The 16,266-nt window shown below is 51.9% G+C and overlaps 5 protein-coding genes across 5 annotated transcripts; 2 read left to right on the top strand and 3 right to left on the bottom strand.

Moving 5' to 3' along the window:
- Window positions 1-590: 590 nt before the first annotated feature.
- Window positions 591-1,757, bottom strand: PODANS_4_9660 (uncharacterized protein; the record flags this gene model as incomplete). Its single annotated transcript, XM_001903936.1, has 1 exon — window positions 591-1,757. The coding sequence occupies one exon, from the start codon at window positions 1,755-1,757 to the stop codon at window positions 591-593; it is 1,167 nt and encodes a 388-aa protein (XP_001903971.1).
- A 475-nt stretch (window positions 1,758-2,232) lies between these two features.
- PODANS_4_9650 (uncharacterized protein) lies at window positions 2,233-4,058 on the top strand (the record flags this gene model as incomplete). The annotated part of the gene is made up of 3 exons (XM_001903935.1): window positions 2,233-2,326; window positions 2,407-3,351; window positions 3,412-4,058. 3 exons carry the CDS (start codon window positions 2,233-2,235, stop codon window positions 4,056-4,058), a joined length of 1,686 nt encoding a protein of 561 aa, XP_001903970.1.
- Window positions 4,059-4,171: 113 nt separating this feature from the next.
- On the bottom strand, window positions 4,172-5,011 carry PODANS_4_9640 (uncharacterized protein; the record flags this gene model as incomplete). The annotated part of the gene is made up of 1 exon (XM_001903934.1): window positions 4,172-5,011. One exon carries the CDS (start codon window positions 5,009-5,011, stop codon window positions 4,172-4,174), a length of 840 nt encoding a protein of 279 aa, XP_001903969.1.
- An 865-nt stretch (window positions 5,012-5,876) lies between these two features.
- PODANS_4_9630 (uncharacterized protein) lies at window positions 5,877-13,512 on the top strand (the record flags this gene model as incomplete). Its single annotated transcript, XM_001903933.1, has 3 exons — window positions 5,877-5,948; window positions 6,029-12,994; window positions 13,051-13,512. The coding sequence occupies 3 exons, from the start codon at window positions 5,877-5,879 to the stop codon at window positions 13,510-13,512; spliced, it is 7,500 nt and encodes a 2,499-aa protein (XP_001903968.1).
- A 560-nt stretch (window positions 13,513-14,072) lies between these two features.
- On the bottom strand, window positions 14,073-15,005 carry PODANS_4_9620 (uncharacterized protein; the record flags this gene model as incomplete). The annotated part of the gene is made up of 1 exon (XM_001903932.1): window positions 14,073-15,005. The coding sequence occupies one exon, from the start codon at window positions 15,003-15,005 to the stop codon at window positions 14,073-14,075; it is 933 nt and encodes a 310-aa protein (XP_001903967.1).
- Window positions 15,006-16,266: the final 1,261 nt, after the last annotated feature.

The following is a 16,266-nucleotide window of genomic DNA, read 5'->3' as shown; positions in this document are numbered from 1 at the left end:
CACCAGGGCATGGAGGCCAGCTCACCCACAAGTGCAAACAGCCATGCGGAGGCTGCAACAAAATTGTCATGGTGGGAATGATAATGGCCAGCAAGCAATTGGTGGCGGATGTCTTTCATTTGTATAAGCAGTCCTTGGGTCTTTTTATCCCTGCCAAGACTAGCCCCTGACCCAGGGGTTGATTGTTCACACAACAAACATCGATCAACATAATCCTGGGGGATAAGCACGATAATTAAGGTCTCTAATTTAGAGTAACACCTCTAGCATATATTTTCTTTATTTTCCCTTGTCTTAGAAACTTGAATTATGTAGAAGATAAGATATCTAAGATGAGAACCCAAAGACAATGCCTGTACCAAAGCTCCTCGACTTCGTGATGGAAGGTCTGCTACTGATTCAAAATACAACTCACGCAGTTGAATGGTATAGCGTAATGTGATAGGTTCTTAAATTAATATATCGATTAACAATTGGTGTTCTGGTACATTAATACCATAATCTTTAGGACTGGCAATGGCGAGATACCATTCAAATTAGAAAGGCGAGACACAGGATGGCAACTTGTTGTGGTTCATCGCCAAAAATATCTAGCTTTTTTTTATCTCTACCTGAAATTTAAGGGCCCAGTCGGTGAATTCATCCTTTTGGCCATCCCATGGTTTGACGAGCAGCTCCGAGGCAGCAAATGCATCAAAGAAGCATTGGTCCATTAGACGGTCAATCTCGTCAGGATCAAGGTCATAGAAAGCCATCGCAAGGTTCCCAAATCTTTCTGGGATTCCCTTCAAAAGCGCCAAGACTTCATCAAGGCGAGCAGGGACATTGGAGTCTGATGTTGGAGGGGTGTGCGGCAATGGCTTGAGCCTGCGCTTAGCGGCAGCTTGGTAAAGTAAAGAGGTCAGGCGTAGTCGCCTGAGACATGATTCCAAACGATCTCTGATTTTGTGTGGGTCGTCTCGTGGGATGTAACTTTGAGAGTTCATCAGGTCGTCCAACATGGCCTGGGTGCTTGCATTCGCAGAGAGGGAAGCAGACCCAAGGTTGTTGGTGATCCCTGCAACACCATCGTCGCCCTCGTCGTCATCATCTTCATCCCCGTCATCTCCTGTTTCCTCGCCCCACTCTTTCAACTCCTCCATAACATCCTTTAGCGTCTCACGTAACTGGTCGACCTTGTAGACCAAGTTGCCGCCGAATCCCCGCTTGCAAAATGCCATCAGGTCGTCGCACGCAGCCCATAACAGACCAGTAGCGGCAATGCTGCCCTTGCCGCCGGCTGCACCAGCCGCTGCATTCTTTTTGCCATCTTTCAGGATTTTCCCGTCCTTGGGAATCTGGGATAGCAGGTCACGGAGCTCCTTGAGCACGCGGGCCACCTTCCAAGCCAGATCCTTCTGAATTGCCCGTGTATACCGTCTGGCTGTGCATTCTTGGGCAGAAGCTGCCAAACCAGGAAGGGGACCAGCTATAAGCTCTCGTACAACTTTGGTGATGGCTGTTGGCGTGAAGGGCTCATTGATAATAAGAAGAGAGATCTTTGTGGCGTGTGCTCTGATGAGGGTAGCCGAATCGTGTGCCAATGAAAGTGCATCGAGGGAACCACCTTCTGGCGACTGCTGAACTCCTGGGGAGGCTGTGGTACTGATTTCCTGGGAGCTGAGACCCGAAACAACTACTTCAAGTTGGCCGATGAGGGTGAGCGCATCCGACACAACGGTGGTGAGTGTTTCGAGAGCGTCGCCGGAAGACGGCATGATGCTAAATGTGATGCCGCTACAAGAGAATACAGCTATGTACAGACGGGACTGCTGCTTGCGAATTCGGTTGAAGCTAGAATGTCAGCGGCGGGTTGTCCGTGATGAAGATGGCGGGGCAGCAGCTTTGAGCTGGAGTTTTTTGCCCATCTCTCTTTTTAGTGGGGTTACCCCACGTTTTGGGCCTTTAGGAGATAAGCACTGTTCCGGCAGGCAAATTGTCCCCCAAGGTTCTCCTTTCACGTGACCAGCCACCCCTCCCCTGACAGCTGCCAGGTGTCTCAAGTGCAACTTGAACTGGGGCTGGGCGGGAAGTTGGCAAGCTGTCCTGTGTCCGAGGCTGGAACTGCAAGTTTGATGACACAGCTCCGTCCAGTCTTGATAACCTAGTGAGGCTTTGAGATTTCAACATCCCCTGGGGCAAAAAGGTAGCAACAAGTCCCCATCACCCGTTACCCAATTCAGGCCCCGAACAATGCGCAGGACAGGTGCATTGGCGCTTTTGGGCGCCATTGCTCACGGCAGTCTCGCTGCATCAGAGAGCTTGCCGCGGGGCGTTGGACCCGAGTGTAAGTCCCCTTCGTCGACACTTCCATTAGCCACAGTCGGGATGCTGCTGCTAACAGCAACCTGTCTTGTGCCGCCGTAGTTGTCAAGTTCTTCGAAAGTAAAACAACCTTTACATGCATCGGCATTCCCTCCATCACCCTCAAGGCGTCCCAGGTCAATGACAACTCGTGCGACTGCCCCGATGGCTCAGACGAACCTGGGACCGCCGCCTGCGCCAATATTGACCCCCTATCTCCAGAACAGCCGCTTCCAGGCTCCGTAACCGGCACCACCAACACAACCGCCGCCCTCCCCGGCTTCTGGTGCGTCAATGCCGGCCATGTTGGAAGCTACCTCGCCTTCATGTACGTCAACGATGGCGTCTGCGACTACGAGCTATGTTGCGATGGCAGCGACGAGAACACTCATGCCGGTGGTGTCCAGTGTGAAAACCGTTGCGATGCTATTGGGAAAGAATACCGACGTCTGGAGGAACAACGGAGACAGAACAAGGAGCGGTCGGCGAAGAAGAGACGCACGTTGGTCAAGGAGTCCCGTGAGCTGCGCCGACGGGTGGAGGTTAAGATTGCGAACCTCAAGACAGAGGTGCGAGACCTTGACGCCAAGAAGGCAGAAATGCAGGCCAAGTTTGATGAGGTGGAACGCTCAGAAAGAGGAAAGGTCGTCAAGAGTGAAGGCCAGGGCGGCAAGCTGGGTGTTCTCGTTGGTCTGGCCAAAAGCCGCGTCAATGAGTTGCGAAATACGTTGGACAAGGTCATGGACCAGCGGGATGATCTTCAAGACAAGGTCGACCAACTGGAGGACATCCTCACCAAGCTCAAGGAGGAGTACAATCCCAACTTCAACGATGAGGGCGTCAAGGCTGCGGTCAAGGCCTGGGAGGACTACGCTGCAGGACAGCCCAGCGAGCCCAAGGGAGACCTCGCCGACTCCGATATCATGGAGGTGCTAAAAGAGGATAGTGAAACATCTGGAATCAATTGGGCCGAGTTTGAGACTGGCGAGGCGAGCGATGTTGACGTCGGTAAGTTGTTCAAACCTGCATCCAATTTTCAGACACGGAGGCTCAGCTAACAACCGGTAGTGTACAACTGGGAGGCCTATCTTCCAGTGCCAGTCCGCGACTATGTTCACCAGAAGCTCAACCTCCTCCGGGTTTGGGCGATCGAGAATGGCATCCTTGCTGACAACCCTACCAGTGGCGGAGAGTCTCGTTTGGTCACAGCCGCAAGGGAGGCCCGCGATTCTGCCACGAATGCACATTCGGTAAAGCTGGGCCAGCTGGAAGAGGAGCAGCGGGAGCTCGAAAAGGACTATGGCCCTGATGATGTTTTCCGTGCCCTGAAGGGCAAGTGCATCAGCGGTGAGGCTGGCGAATATGACTATGAGCTCTGCTGGTTCGACAAGACCACCCAAAAGAGTAAGAAGGGTCATGGGAATACCAACATGGGCAACTTTGTGCGCATTGACAAGGAGTTTGTGGATGAGGAAGAGAGACTTGACGGCAAGGGACTGGGCAAGGGTCAGAGGTTGGTTTTGCGGTATGAGAATGGGCAGGGGTGCTGGAACGGGCCCAACAGGAGAACCGACGTTTACCTTGGCTGTGCTGAGACAGACGAGGTCTGGCGCACGGTAGAGGCTGAGAAGTGCGTGTACAGGATGGAGGTCGGCTCCCCAGCTGCCTGTGAAGATGTTCAGGAGCCCGGCGTGCCGATTAAGGACGAGCTATAGAGAGACACGATGGGGGAGGGTGTGGTCAGGCGCGTGTATAGTGAAATTGTATTTATTTGGGTATATTACGTATAGCGACACTTGCAAAGCACAATTGAAAGATACATTGTTTGTTAGCTCCCTGCAGCAGCCAGTTTCCTCCGCTTGTTGCGTTCCTCTTGCTCAGCAAGCACCTTGGCAGTAAGCGACGCTGTCATGGCATTGTTGATGCCACTCACCCGGTGCGAGGTGGCTGACTTGGGCGTTGCCTTCACAGTGTCCTCTTCTCCTGTTGCGGACCGAGTGCCATTGGCCTCGTCGGCCTTGCGTTTCTTTTTGCTGGATGATTTATCCTTCTTTAAACTGTGCGTCAAGCCCTTTGCACGGAGGGCTTCGTTTCTTGCCGCTAGTCTTTCCATGTCGGACTTCTCAGTTGGCAAGATAGGGATGATGTCCTCGGAGTGAAACGGCTCGCTACACTCGGGACAGACTTCTTCGTGTATCTGCTTGATGGCTGTTTCGGCAAAGACATGGCCACATGGAACAAGGTACACAGATCTGGTGGATGCCCCCAACTCCTTTAGCGTCACCGGACAGGCCCATATTCCCTTTTCCTTTGTTCCAGGGGATGTGTACCGTTTGACCTTAAGCTTAACAATATCTCGAAGAGATTTGATACCGGTAGATGCGAAAGTAGCCTCCGGGGATTCGCCGTTCGCTGACTCGGTGGTTTTGGTGTCATCGCTGTCGCCCGGCATCAGGCCCTTGAGAATGGACTCGTAGTTGTAGAGGCGGCCACGCCAGTCAGACACGGCATTTTCGAGATCCAGAAGCTCCGAGGTGAGGGGATCATGAGTCCAAGCGTGGTTGAGACTCTCGTGTGCGGTTGCTTTGAGCTCGCTTACTGTTGGCGCGCGGGCTGCGTCTTTGACCAATTCACGCCTCTTGGGAATGGAGCCTCCATCGTTTCCCATGGTAAGAGCTGTCTAAGAGTAAGTTCGTTGAGAGCGCAAGGCTAGTGGGTTTGATTTCTGTGGTGGGAAGTTGAAGTTGAGGATCTGAATACTTGGTGTAGAGGAGTGCAGCATGGCAGGTTTGCCGCAAACCAGTACCGTCTTCCCAGCACGCCAAAACGGGCACTAGCATGCATTCGCCCTAGTGACAGCGTTGCAAGAGTGGGGCCCCAGTGCAACTCAACTGCGCTGCCGACCGACGACACCCACTCCTCCGTCCGACCTAAGCTTCTTGGTTTGGACAAGCATTAGAAGGGTGCAAGTGATGCAGCCTCTCCTGCGACGCCATCTCAGCGGATTATTTCACTTTACCTCTCAACCAGCCAGCCACCTTTGTCTCAAAACCCTGCCTGCATTTATTCAACCCAACGCGCGCCCGGCCCCAACGACGAAGTTCCTTCTCTATCTCTCGCCGTGGCACCCTATACATAACTTGGACGCCGTCCCCGTCCCCGCCAGCATCCATACTCTCACTCAGCCTTCCACCCAAAAGACCCCGAGTCTGACCTCCCGCGACGTGTCTCACGACCACAGTCCCCCGGCCATTCCCAAGTTTTCTCTTTTGGAAGCGGACTCGCAGCCCAAAAACCTGGCCCTTCTTGCGGCTCTCTTCGTCGATCGACTATGGGTTGTCGGCGATCGACGTAGCGCTTGCTTGTCGAGGCCATCCACTACCCTCAGGAGGAGAACGGCAGAAACCGCCAGGGCTGGACAAGATGTCCGCCGTCAAAGATCAGACAGCTACCTCGCTGGACCAGCACATCAAGGAGATCAGGAATCGGTTCGTGTTTGCGTTTGCTGAGCGCTCCATGCTGCTTTCTTGCTAATGTTTGGCTTGCATTGCAGAAACTATGATGAAAACCAAAGGAAACGGGCCGCGCGCCAAATCAGAGACCTGGTCAATGCTGCCAAGCAGGGTGAGGTTATTTCCAAGTCTGTGTTACAAGAGTGACTCTAGGTACTAACGAGATATCAGAGATGGGTGCCGAACAGTTCCAGCGCTTCTTCGATAATGTCAATCAGCGTACGAATCTATTGATACAAGGTCCCGATACGTATGACCGTCTTGGTGGAATTTACATCCTGGATGCGTTGGTCGATTTTGACGGCATAGAACCAGCCTTGAAGTACACCCGCTTCCAGAACTACATTGGCAGCATCCTGCGTGGCCGCGATATCAACTCTATGCAGCCGGCCGCTGTCGTCCTTGGAAAACTATGCAAGCCAGGCGGTTCCTTGATTTCCGAACTGGTCGATTCCGAAGTTCAAACAGCGCTTGAGTGGCTACAGTCTGACCGAATCGAGGAACGGCGGTACTCGGCAGTCTTGGTGCTTCGCGAGCTGGCCAGAAACACGCCTACGTTGATGTATAACTATGTGGGCTACGTCTTTGAACAGATTTGGATTGGCCTTCGTGACTCCCGTCTCTTGATTCGCGAGACTGCCAGCGAGACCGTTAGCGCCTGTTTCAAAATCATTCGTGAGCGAGACCAGGAGCTGAAGAAGGACTGGATGGACAAGATGCTCAACGAGGCGATCAAGGGGCTCAAGATCAACACGGTTGAGTTTATCCATGCCTCGCTTCTTGTGCTCAAGGAGCTGCTTGAACAGGGTGGCATGTACATGCAGGCTCACTACCAAGAGGCCTGTGAGATTGTCTTCCGCCACAAAGACGCGCGCGATCCCGCCATCCGCAAGACGGTTGTGCTTTTGATCCCGGACCTGGCCAACTATGCACCGACAGAGTTCTCGGCGAGCTATTTGCACATGTTTATGGTGTATCTTGGGGGCATGCTGAAGAAGGACAAGGACCGCAACGACGCCTTTCTTGCCATTGGCAACATCGCCAATTCGGTCAAGAGCGCAATCACACCCTATTTAGACGGCGTTCTCATCCATATTCGCGAGGGTCTCAGTGTACAGTCCCGGAAACGAAGCTCGGTCGATCCTGTTTTTGACTGCATCAGTCGATTGGCCGTCGCCGTGGGTCAGACAATGAGCAAGTATATGGAGGCGCTTCTTGATCCCATCTTCGCCTGCGAGCTCACGCCAAAACTGACACAGGCCCTTGTCGATATGGCGTTCTACATCCCCCCAGTCAAAGCCACCATTCAAGAGCGCCTGTTGGACATGCTGAGCAAAGTTCTCTGCGGCGAACCCTTCAGACCTCTGGGTGCACCCCATCCAAACTCGCTCGCTTCCATACCTCATATTCCCAAAGACCCAAAGGACCCCCTTGCTCACCAGCGGACAAAGGATGAAGTCAAGTTGGCCCTCAACACGCTCGGCAGCTTTGATTTTCAAGGCCATGTCTTGAACGAATTCGTCCGCGACGTCGCTATCAAATACGTCGAAGATGATGACCCAGAAACACGTGAGGCTGCTGCCCTCACCTGCTGCCAGCTCTATGTGCGTGACCCAATCGTCAACCAGACAAGCTATCATGCCCTCCAAGTGGTCGCCGATGTCATCGAGAGACTCCTGACTGTGGGTGTTTCGGATCCCGAACCCAAAATACGGCAGACGTTGCTAGCAGCCCTTGACGAGCGATTTGACCAGCATCTCGCCAAGGCTGAGAATATACGCACCTTGTTCTTCGCGCTCCACGATGAACAGTTTGCCGTCAGGGAGGTGGCCGTGTCCATCATAGGCCGGTTGGCTCGCCACAATCCCGCCTATGTTATCCCCCAGCTGCGAAAAACCATCATTCAGATGTTGACAGAGCTTGAATACACAGATGTGGCTCGGAGCAAGGAGGAAAGCTCGAGATTACTCAGTCTTCTCACACGGCACGCTCAGGAGCTGGTCAAACCATACGTCAACTCCATCACCCAAGTGTTGCTGCCAAAAGCTCGCGACCCGATCCCGTCCGTTGCTGCGACTGTCCTCCAAGCACTCGGGGAACTGTGCACCGTTGGTGGAGAAGAGATGCTAAACTACAAGAAGGATCTCATGCCCATCATCATTGACGCATTGCAGGATCAAAGCGCACCAGTTAAACGGGAGGCAGCCCTGCATACCCTCGGTCAGCTGGCCAGTAACACAGGCTATGTCATCAAACCCTACCTCGAGTATCCCCAACTTCTTGAGATCCTGCAGTCCATCATCCGGGGCGAGCCTCAGCGCGGGCTTTTACGACAGGAAACCATCAAGGTGATGGGCATCCTGGGAGCACTCGATCCCTACAAATATCAGGTACAGCGCAACTGTTCTTTTGTTCCCCTTCGCCACGCCCATTTCAGCGCATTGTCCTCTGCTACTCCAACCATGGAAGACTCGGATGATTCGGACGATGAGAACGACAACGTCGCCCTCTTTCTCGGACCGTACTCCCCTCCTGAAGTGGTTGAAAAGCAGAAGCGCAAAGTAACGTCGAAAAACAAGGCTAAAACTCCAGAACAGCAGGTCGAAGATCGCGCGCCGCGCACACAGAAGCAAACCGAAGCAACCCAACTCACTGATGTGTCCCTCATGATGGGCGGACTAACCCCTTCACAGGAGGACTACTACCCAACCGTTGTTATTAATGCCCTTCTCCAGATCCTCAAAGACCAGTCGTTGGTGCAGTGGCACGGAAACGTGGTGGATGCCATCATGAGCATCTTCATCACGCTTGGGCTCAAGTGTGTCCAGTTCCTCGACCGTGTGGTGCCTGCCTTTATCGCCGTGATCCGCGCCTCGAGCCAAACGCGACTCGACTTCTATTTCAACCACCTTAGTAGGCTTGTTGGAATTGTCCGTCAGCATATCAGGGTCTACCTCCCGGACATCATCGAGGTTCTCCAGGAGTATTGGGACACGACATATTCGCTCCAGACCACCATCATGTCGTTGATCGAGTCCATTGCACGCTCCCTAGAGGGCGAGTTCAAGGTCTACCTTGCCAGTCTCCTCCCGATGATGCTCGGCTTGCTGGAAAAGGACACCACCACCAAGCGGCAACCGACCGAAAAGATCTTTCATGCTTTCCTAGTGTTCGGCTCAAGCGCCGAGGAGTATATGCACCTCATCATCCCCGTGTTGGTACGTCTCTTCGACAACTCGGCCCAACCCATGTTTCTGCGCAAGTCTGCCATTGAAACGATTGGCAAGCTCTCGAGCATGGTGAATCTCAACGACTATGCGTCCAAAATCATCCACCCCCTCACCCGGGTCCTTGCCAGCCACGAACCAAGTCTAAGAGTGGCTGCCCTCGACACGCTATGTGCCCTCATGTTGCAGCTGGGGCGTGATTATTTGCACTTTGAACACACCGTCCACAAAACCATCTCAACATACGGCCTCCAACACTCCAACTATGACAAGGCCGTCGAAAAGCTCAAGAAAGGGGAAACATTACCGCCTAACCTCGCGCCGCGCTTCGAGGACAATGCAGTCGAGCTTCATGCCTCTGAAAACAGCCCGCCCAAGAAGTTGGATCTCAACCCCATGCATTTACGGCAAGCCTGGGAAACCAAGGGTAAGTCTACTAAAGACGACTGGCACGAGTGGTTCCGCAAGTTTAGCACGACGTTACTTTCTGAGTCCCCGAATCACTCACTCCGAGCTTGCGCCAGTTTGGCAAGCACTTATCAGCCACTGGCAAGGGAGCTCTTCAACTCTGCCTTCGTCTCATGCTGGAGCGAGCTGTACGAACAATTTCAGGTAGGCCAAGAACTGAGTTGCCGCGATCCCCCGGCAAGTTTACTAATGCTCGTGCAGGAGGAACTGATCACCAACATCGAAAACACAATCAAATCCGAGAATGTGCCTCCTGATCTTCTGGGCCTTTTGCTGAACCTTGCCGAGTTCATGGAACATGATGACAAGGCCCTACCAATCGACATTCGAACCTTGGGACGTGAGGCGGCAAGATGTCACGCCTATGCCAAAGCGCTGCATTACAAAGAACTCGAGTTTCTTCAGGACCACAACAGTCACGCGGTCGAAGCCCTGATTGTGATTAACAATCAGTTGCAGCAGTCCGATGCCGCCATTGGTATCTTGACTAAGGTGAAGGCGTACAAGGACGGGATCACGCTGCGGGAAAGCTGGTTCGAGAAGCTGGAACGCTGGGATGAGGCGCTTAACTTTTACTGCCAACGCGAACGCGAGCTTCCGCCTGACCAGCCCACACCGGTCGACATTGTCATGGGCAAGATGCGTTGCTACCATGCGCTGGGTGAGTGGGATTCGCTAGCCTCGCTGGCTGGCAAGACATGGTCAAACTCGGCACCAGAGGTTCAACGCATGATCGCAGGCCTTGCCACCACGGCTGCCTGGGGGCTCGGGAAATGGGACTCTATGGATAACTACCTGCAGTCTATGAAACGATTCTCACCAGATCGCGCCTTCTTCGGCGCCATCTTAGCCCTCCACCGCAATCAGTTCCGAGAAGCCCTGGGCTGCATCGACCAAGCTCGAGAAGGTCTCGATACAGAGCTGAGCGCCCTCGTGAGCGAATCCTACAACAGGGCATACCAAGTTGTTGTGCGCGTTCAGATGCTTGCAGAGTTGGAAGAATTGATCATCTACAAGCAGTGCGATGCTGAAAAGCAAGCCAGTTTGCGGGCAACATGGGAGACTCGTCTCAAGGGGTGCCAGCGAAACGTTGAGGTATGGCAGCGCATGCTGCGACTCCGGTCGCTCGTGCTCACGCCACCAGAGAACATGCACATGTGGACTAAGTTCGCCAACTTGTGCCGCAAGTCTGGACGGATGGGTTTGGCGGAGAAGTCACTGAGACAGCTTATCGGGTCGGATGTGCCGCTGGACACAGTGATCCCTCACTGGCACGACCGCCCCATGGACCCCGATGCCGAGAGACTTGCGTCTCCGGTTCTGTATGCAGTACTCAAGTACCAGTGGGAGGTCGGTTTGCAGCCGGCGATGCGAAACACTGACCGAACCATCGCCGAGAGAACGCTGTACTGCCTTCGCAAGTTCACTGACGAGACGGCCCACAGGGTAGAGAGCGCAAGACACCAAATAGCCGCTTCCACCCAGGCCGGTAACGGTGCAATTGACGGCTTACATCAGGCCTCTACCTTTTCCGAGTTCGACGAGGCGGCATTACTCAGCCCGGATGTGCAGCGTCACTGGACAGAACAAACGGTGCTGCTTGCCAAGTGCTACCTCCGCCAGGGCGATTGGATGATTGCCCTGAACAAGGACGATTGGCAATACACACGGCGCAAAGACATCCTCTCCTGCTACTACAAGGCCACCTATTATCATCGCCACTGGTACAAGGCCTGGCATGCCTGGGCCTTGGCCAACTTCGAAGTGGTGCAGGCCCTTGGATCTCGCAAGGACCTAGACAGCGGCGTCATCATCCAGTATGCCGTGCCTGCTGTGCATGGTTTTTTCGAGTCTATTTCGCTCTCTTCGGGAAGCTCTCTGCAAGACACGCTGCGTTTGCTCACACTCTGGCTTACATATGGTGGCAACCCCGATGTCGCCAGTACTGTGACAGAGGGCTTCAGTCGTGTCAGCGTTGATACCTGGCTTGAGGTCATTCCACAGTTGATCGCTCGCATTACCCAACCTAACAAGAAGGTTCAGGCGTCGATCCATGCTCTGTTGTCTGATGTCGGTCGTGCGCACCCCCAGGCGTTAGTCTACCCCTTGACGGTTGCCATGAAGTCGCGACAAAGCACGCGCAGGTCCAAGACCGCCAGCCTCATTATGGAGACAATCCGTCAGCACAGTAATAAGCTGGTCGAGCAGGCAGAGACGGTGAGCCGCGAGCTTATTAGGACCGCGGTCCTCTGGCACGAGCTATGGCATGAGGGTCTGGAGGAGGCTTCCCGGCTCTACTTTGGCGATCACAATATCAAGGGAATGTTTGATGCCCTCGAGCCCCTTCACGACCTGCTCGAAAAGGGCCCTCAAACCCTCCGGGAGGTTTCATTTACACAGACGTTCGGCCGTGATCTGGGTGAGGCTCGCGAGTGGTGCCGGCAATATCGCGAAACAGAGGACGTCAATGACCTGAACCAAGCCTGGGACTTGTACTACCAGGTTTTCCGTCGTATCAGCCGACAGCTTCCACAGATGACCACACTGGAGCTGACCTACTGCTCTCCGGACCTGCTCCAGGCCAGGGACCTGGAGCTCGCGGTGCCGGGAACGTATCGCAGTGGCCAAGAGGTTGTCCGAATCATGTCTTTTGACGGCACCTTTACGGTCATCAGCAGCAAGCAACGTCCGCGAAAACTTGACATTGTTGGAAGTGACGGTAAGACGTACACTTTCTTGCTCAAAGGTCATGAGGACATCAGGCAGGATGAGCGTGTCATGCAGCTCTTCGGCCTCTGCAACACGCTCTTGGCCAACGACTCGGAATGCTACAAGCGCCATCTCAACATCCAACGTTACCCGGCTATTCCGCTGTCGCAGAATTCGGGTCTTCTCGGCTGGGTCCCAGACAGCGACACGATCCACCAGCTTATCCGTGATTATCGGGAGTCAAGAAAGATTCTCCTTAACATCGAGCATCGGATCATGCTTCAGATGGCGCCCGACTACGATAACCTCACACTCATGCAGAAGGTGGAAGTGTTTGGGTATGCCCTTGATAACACAACGGGTCAGGATCTGTACCGGGTCTTATGGCTGAAGAGCAAGAGCTCCGAAGCCTGGTTAGACAGGCGAACTAATTACACGCGTTCCCTCGGCGTCATGTCGATGGTCGGGTACATCCTGGGCTTGGGCGACCGTCATCCGAGCAACCTGATGCTGGACCGCATCACGGGCAAGATCATTCACATTGACTTTGGCGACTGCTTTGAGGTGGCGATGAAGCGTGAGAAGTACCCGGAGCGGGTGCCTTTTAGGCTTACCCGCATGCTTACTTATGCCATGGAGGTTAGCAACATCGAGGGCAGCTTCCGGATTACATGCGAACACGTGATGAGAGTCTTGCGTGACAATAAGGAGAGCGTTATGGCCGTTCTCGAGGCTGTAAGTTGAACCACCTATAGCCACATATCGTGTCTTGTACTAACTCGTAACTTTAGTTCATTCACGACCCGCTACTCACGTGGCGTCTTACCAACCCGGCCAGTCCCGCTGGACCACATTTCAATTCGGAGAGAGAGCAAGCTATTGCCGGGCCCCAGGCAGCACGGGTGCGTCGGCCTTCCATACTGGAGGCTCCGATGGCCCCGACTGAGTTCCTGGCAGCTCAAGCTGGTCCCGAAGGCTTGACCGGGGCGCGTAGCCGTGCGCGTACAAACTCATCCGCCGCGCCGCTCCCAAGCATAACCAATGACGGTGTCCATGGCCCCATCGAGATTGCGGAGGTGCAAAATGCGCGGGCTGTCGAAGTGCTTGACCGGGTCTCCCAGAAACTCACGGGTCGTGATTTCAAGCCGAACGAAGAGCTTCTTGTTAAAGATCAGGTTAATAAGCTGATCATTGAGGCTACCAAGCTTGAGAATCTCTGCCAGCACTATATAGGGTGGTGCAGCTTTTGGTGAGGTCCAGACACAGTTTTTGTTCGTAGCTATCACTGTCAGTGGGGGGCTTTAAACATGGATTGATTTCGGGCAGGTTTTAGCTCTATGTATCGGTTTTCTTTGGGTGTTAAGAAGGCAGTGAGTTATTTTGGTCACTATTTGAGCGTGCATGTATGTATCTAGCGTAGTATCAGTTTTATGATACTGGTCTTGGGGGGGGGGGGCCTGATACGAGGGTGATGCTTATGTGGTGTATATACAATAGCTGTCTTGGCAGCATCTGCTTGGCGTTGCTTGGTAGTTGGACGGAATAACGAAAGGCCGGATTGGTCCATCACACAAATGCCAAATGTGCCTTGAGGTTTCACATATATTCAGGGGCTTCCCCTCTTGACAATGAGAATAGCCGCTTCCCACAGCACAGGTACTAAGCATCATGGTTTTCTAAAAGCCTGGAGCATCTCGGTTTTTTTGCTTTTCGTAAGCCTACCTAATTTACACCATAAACCAATCGATTAACAAGACCTTGAACATGCTTCAGCAGAATAATAGCTGCTCCTCTACAGTTCGCTATTTGCTCCCTACAGCCTGCATACTCGGCCTCCACACTCAGTCATAGTGTGAATATATCGTACCTTTCCGTTCTCAAGGCGGAATTCATGACTGTCGGCCGCGTTCATCATGTGCTCCCAAACACAAAGAATATTGATAGACCCCATAGACTCGTCGATAACATAGCGGCGGCGCGTATTGGGTGCCTGGCTACTGTTTGTCGGGATTCCTTGCCTGCATGTGTCCTCATCACCTCTGCCTGTATAAGCGCCGCCCTCCAACCTCGCACACGGCGCCCCCCAGGGGACGAGGCTCGAGGCTTTGGCATCATCCCACATCGACATGTAGGCGTCGCCGGCCGCCTTGATCTTCTCTCTACTGTCCCGCTTTCCCTCAGGGATGATGTCCCATTTCTCCTGAAGGGCGTATTTGAGCGTATTTTGAGCATTAAAGAGCCATGACCCAGTCGTGGAGGCGACACTGTCAATGAGGGTTACTTTGCCGTCCGCACCGTGGCGGATTTGAGTGCCAATCACATGTGGCTGTGGGTTGTTTGCGGCAATGAGCTCGGTGAATGTGGCACAGTCGACGAGGTCATAGATGGTACGTCGGTGGTCAATGGCCAATCCTTGTGTCAGAACGGACTTCGTTGCATCAATACGCTTGTTGTTCTCCTCGTACTCCCAACCACTGGCAACAAATTCTTGCAGGGGAGCCAGGCTGCCAGCTTTCTGGCTAGCAACATAGGCGTCTGCTGCCTCTGCCAGAACGGCGCGGTTGCAGTCTGCCGCGGCCGGTGACAAAGGAATGCCTGCAGCTAGTTGGACTGTGGCAGCAAGAACAGCCCAGATGTTGATGTGACTCGTGGAAGGCATCGTCAATGTAACAGAATGCAAAGCAGGACTTCTGTTAAGATGGGTAAGTCGATGATAATATGACTTGGAACGGTGGTACTCGACCATGGTCTGACGGGGACGGGAGCAGCTCCATTCTTTATGGATAGACGGTGATTTGAGTTCCCAGTGTTTAATAACAAGTGCCGTGAGAAAAGAGGGGGTGGTGCTGGAAAGTGTAATATCCGATTGAGGCAGAAATGGGCTTATGTTCGAAGTCAAGCGGGGAGCGGTTGCTCGGGGTTCAGAACTGAACCCACCACTGGGCAAAAGGGCAAGCAACAGTAACAAAAGAACAATGTCTATCGATCAGGGGCCAGAAGAAAGCATAGCAGAACAAATAGGTAAGAAAGGGGTAACATTGAAAAAAGCTATAAAGAAAACACGTTGAAGGCATCGAAAATAAGTTTAATAGTAACCTCAGCCATTAAATTTTTTTTAAAAAAAAACCTTTAAAGAGTACTTACTAAAATTGGATATTTATTTGTAAAAGATATATTAGATACGTTTCTCTATTTATAAAAACTTAAATTTATATAGGTAGATAGTGTTTTTATAAAAGTTTTTTCAAGTTATAAAATAACTAGATGTTAATGCTCTAGCTATCTTTATATATAATTTAACTTTAAAGAAAAACTATTGAAATGCTAGCAATATAAAATATACTTTAATAGTAACTTTATATACTATAAAAAATAAAAATAAAAATAAATGTTACGGCACTGGCTTGACACTGACACTGACGGACTGGATACCGGGCACGTGCGGGCCACGGGGGCAATTGGGACTCTAGAAGCAAGAGCAAGTGGTCAAAGCTTTGCTCTGTCAAAAAGCTCTGCTTTGCAAGCACTGTTGGAATTTCCTCGCTTTTTCTTCTTTAGCTTACAATTAAATCAATTGGTATGGTATAACTGTTGCGTTGTCTCAGAACTTACCTATCAAGCCCTGACAATAAAATTAAAATTAAAATTAAAATTAAAATTAAAATATTATAAGGAATTTAATTAATATTATAAAGTTAAAGATATGCAATATATCATACTACTAATTAATTATTATAATAAAACTCAATAATGCTGGAAGTTAGGTGTATTAATTTATTAAATAAGTCAAATAAAAATTATACTGTACTATACTGTATTTATAGAAGTCTAGTGAGCTAGGTCCCTGTAAATAAGGGGCCCCTTTATGAAGTAGGGTCTAGATTATAGTTATTCATGATTTGATGTTTTTTGTTTAGTTTTATTTTGATAAAATATCAATTTAGTTTATAAAGTAAAGCTAAATATTATAAAGGTAACTGTGTTTAATTTATTTTCAATCGTTTATA

The sequence above is a fragment of the Podospora anserina genome, chromosome 4 (genome assembly GCF_000226545.1).
Source record: "Podospora anserina S mat+ genomic DNA chromosome 4, supercontig 3".
Lineage (NCBI taxonomy): Eukaryota > Fungi > Ascomycota > Sordariomycetes > Sordariales > Podosporaceae > Podospora > Podospora anserina.
The sequence above is the reverse complement of the archived record's forward strand: the minus strand, read 5'-3'. Positions and strand labels throughout refer to the sequence as shown.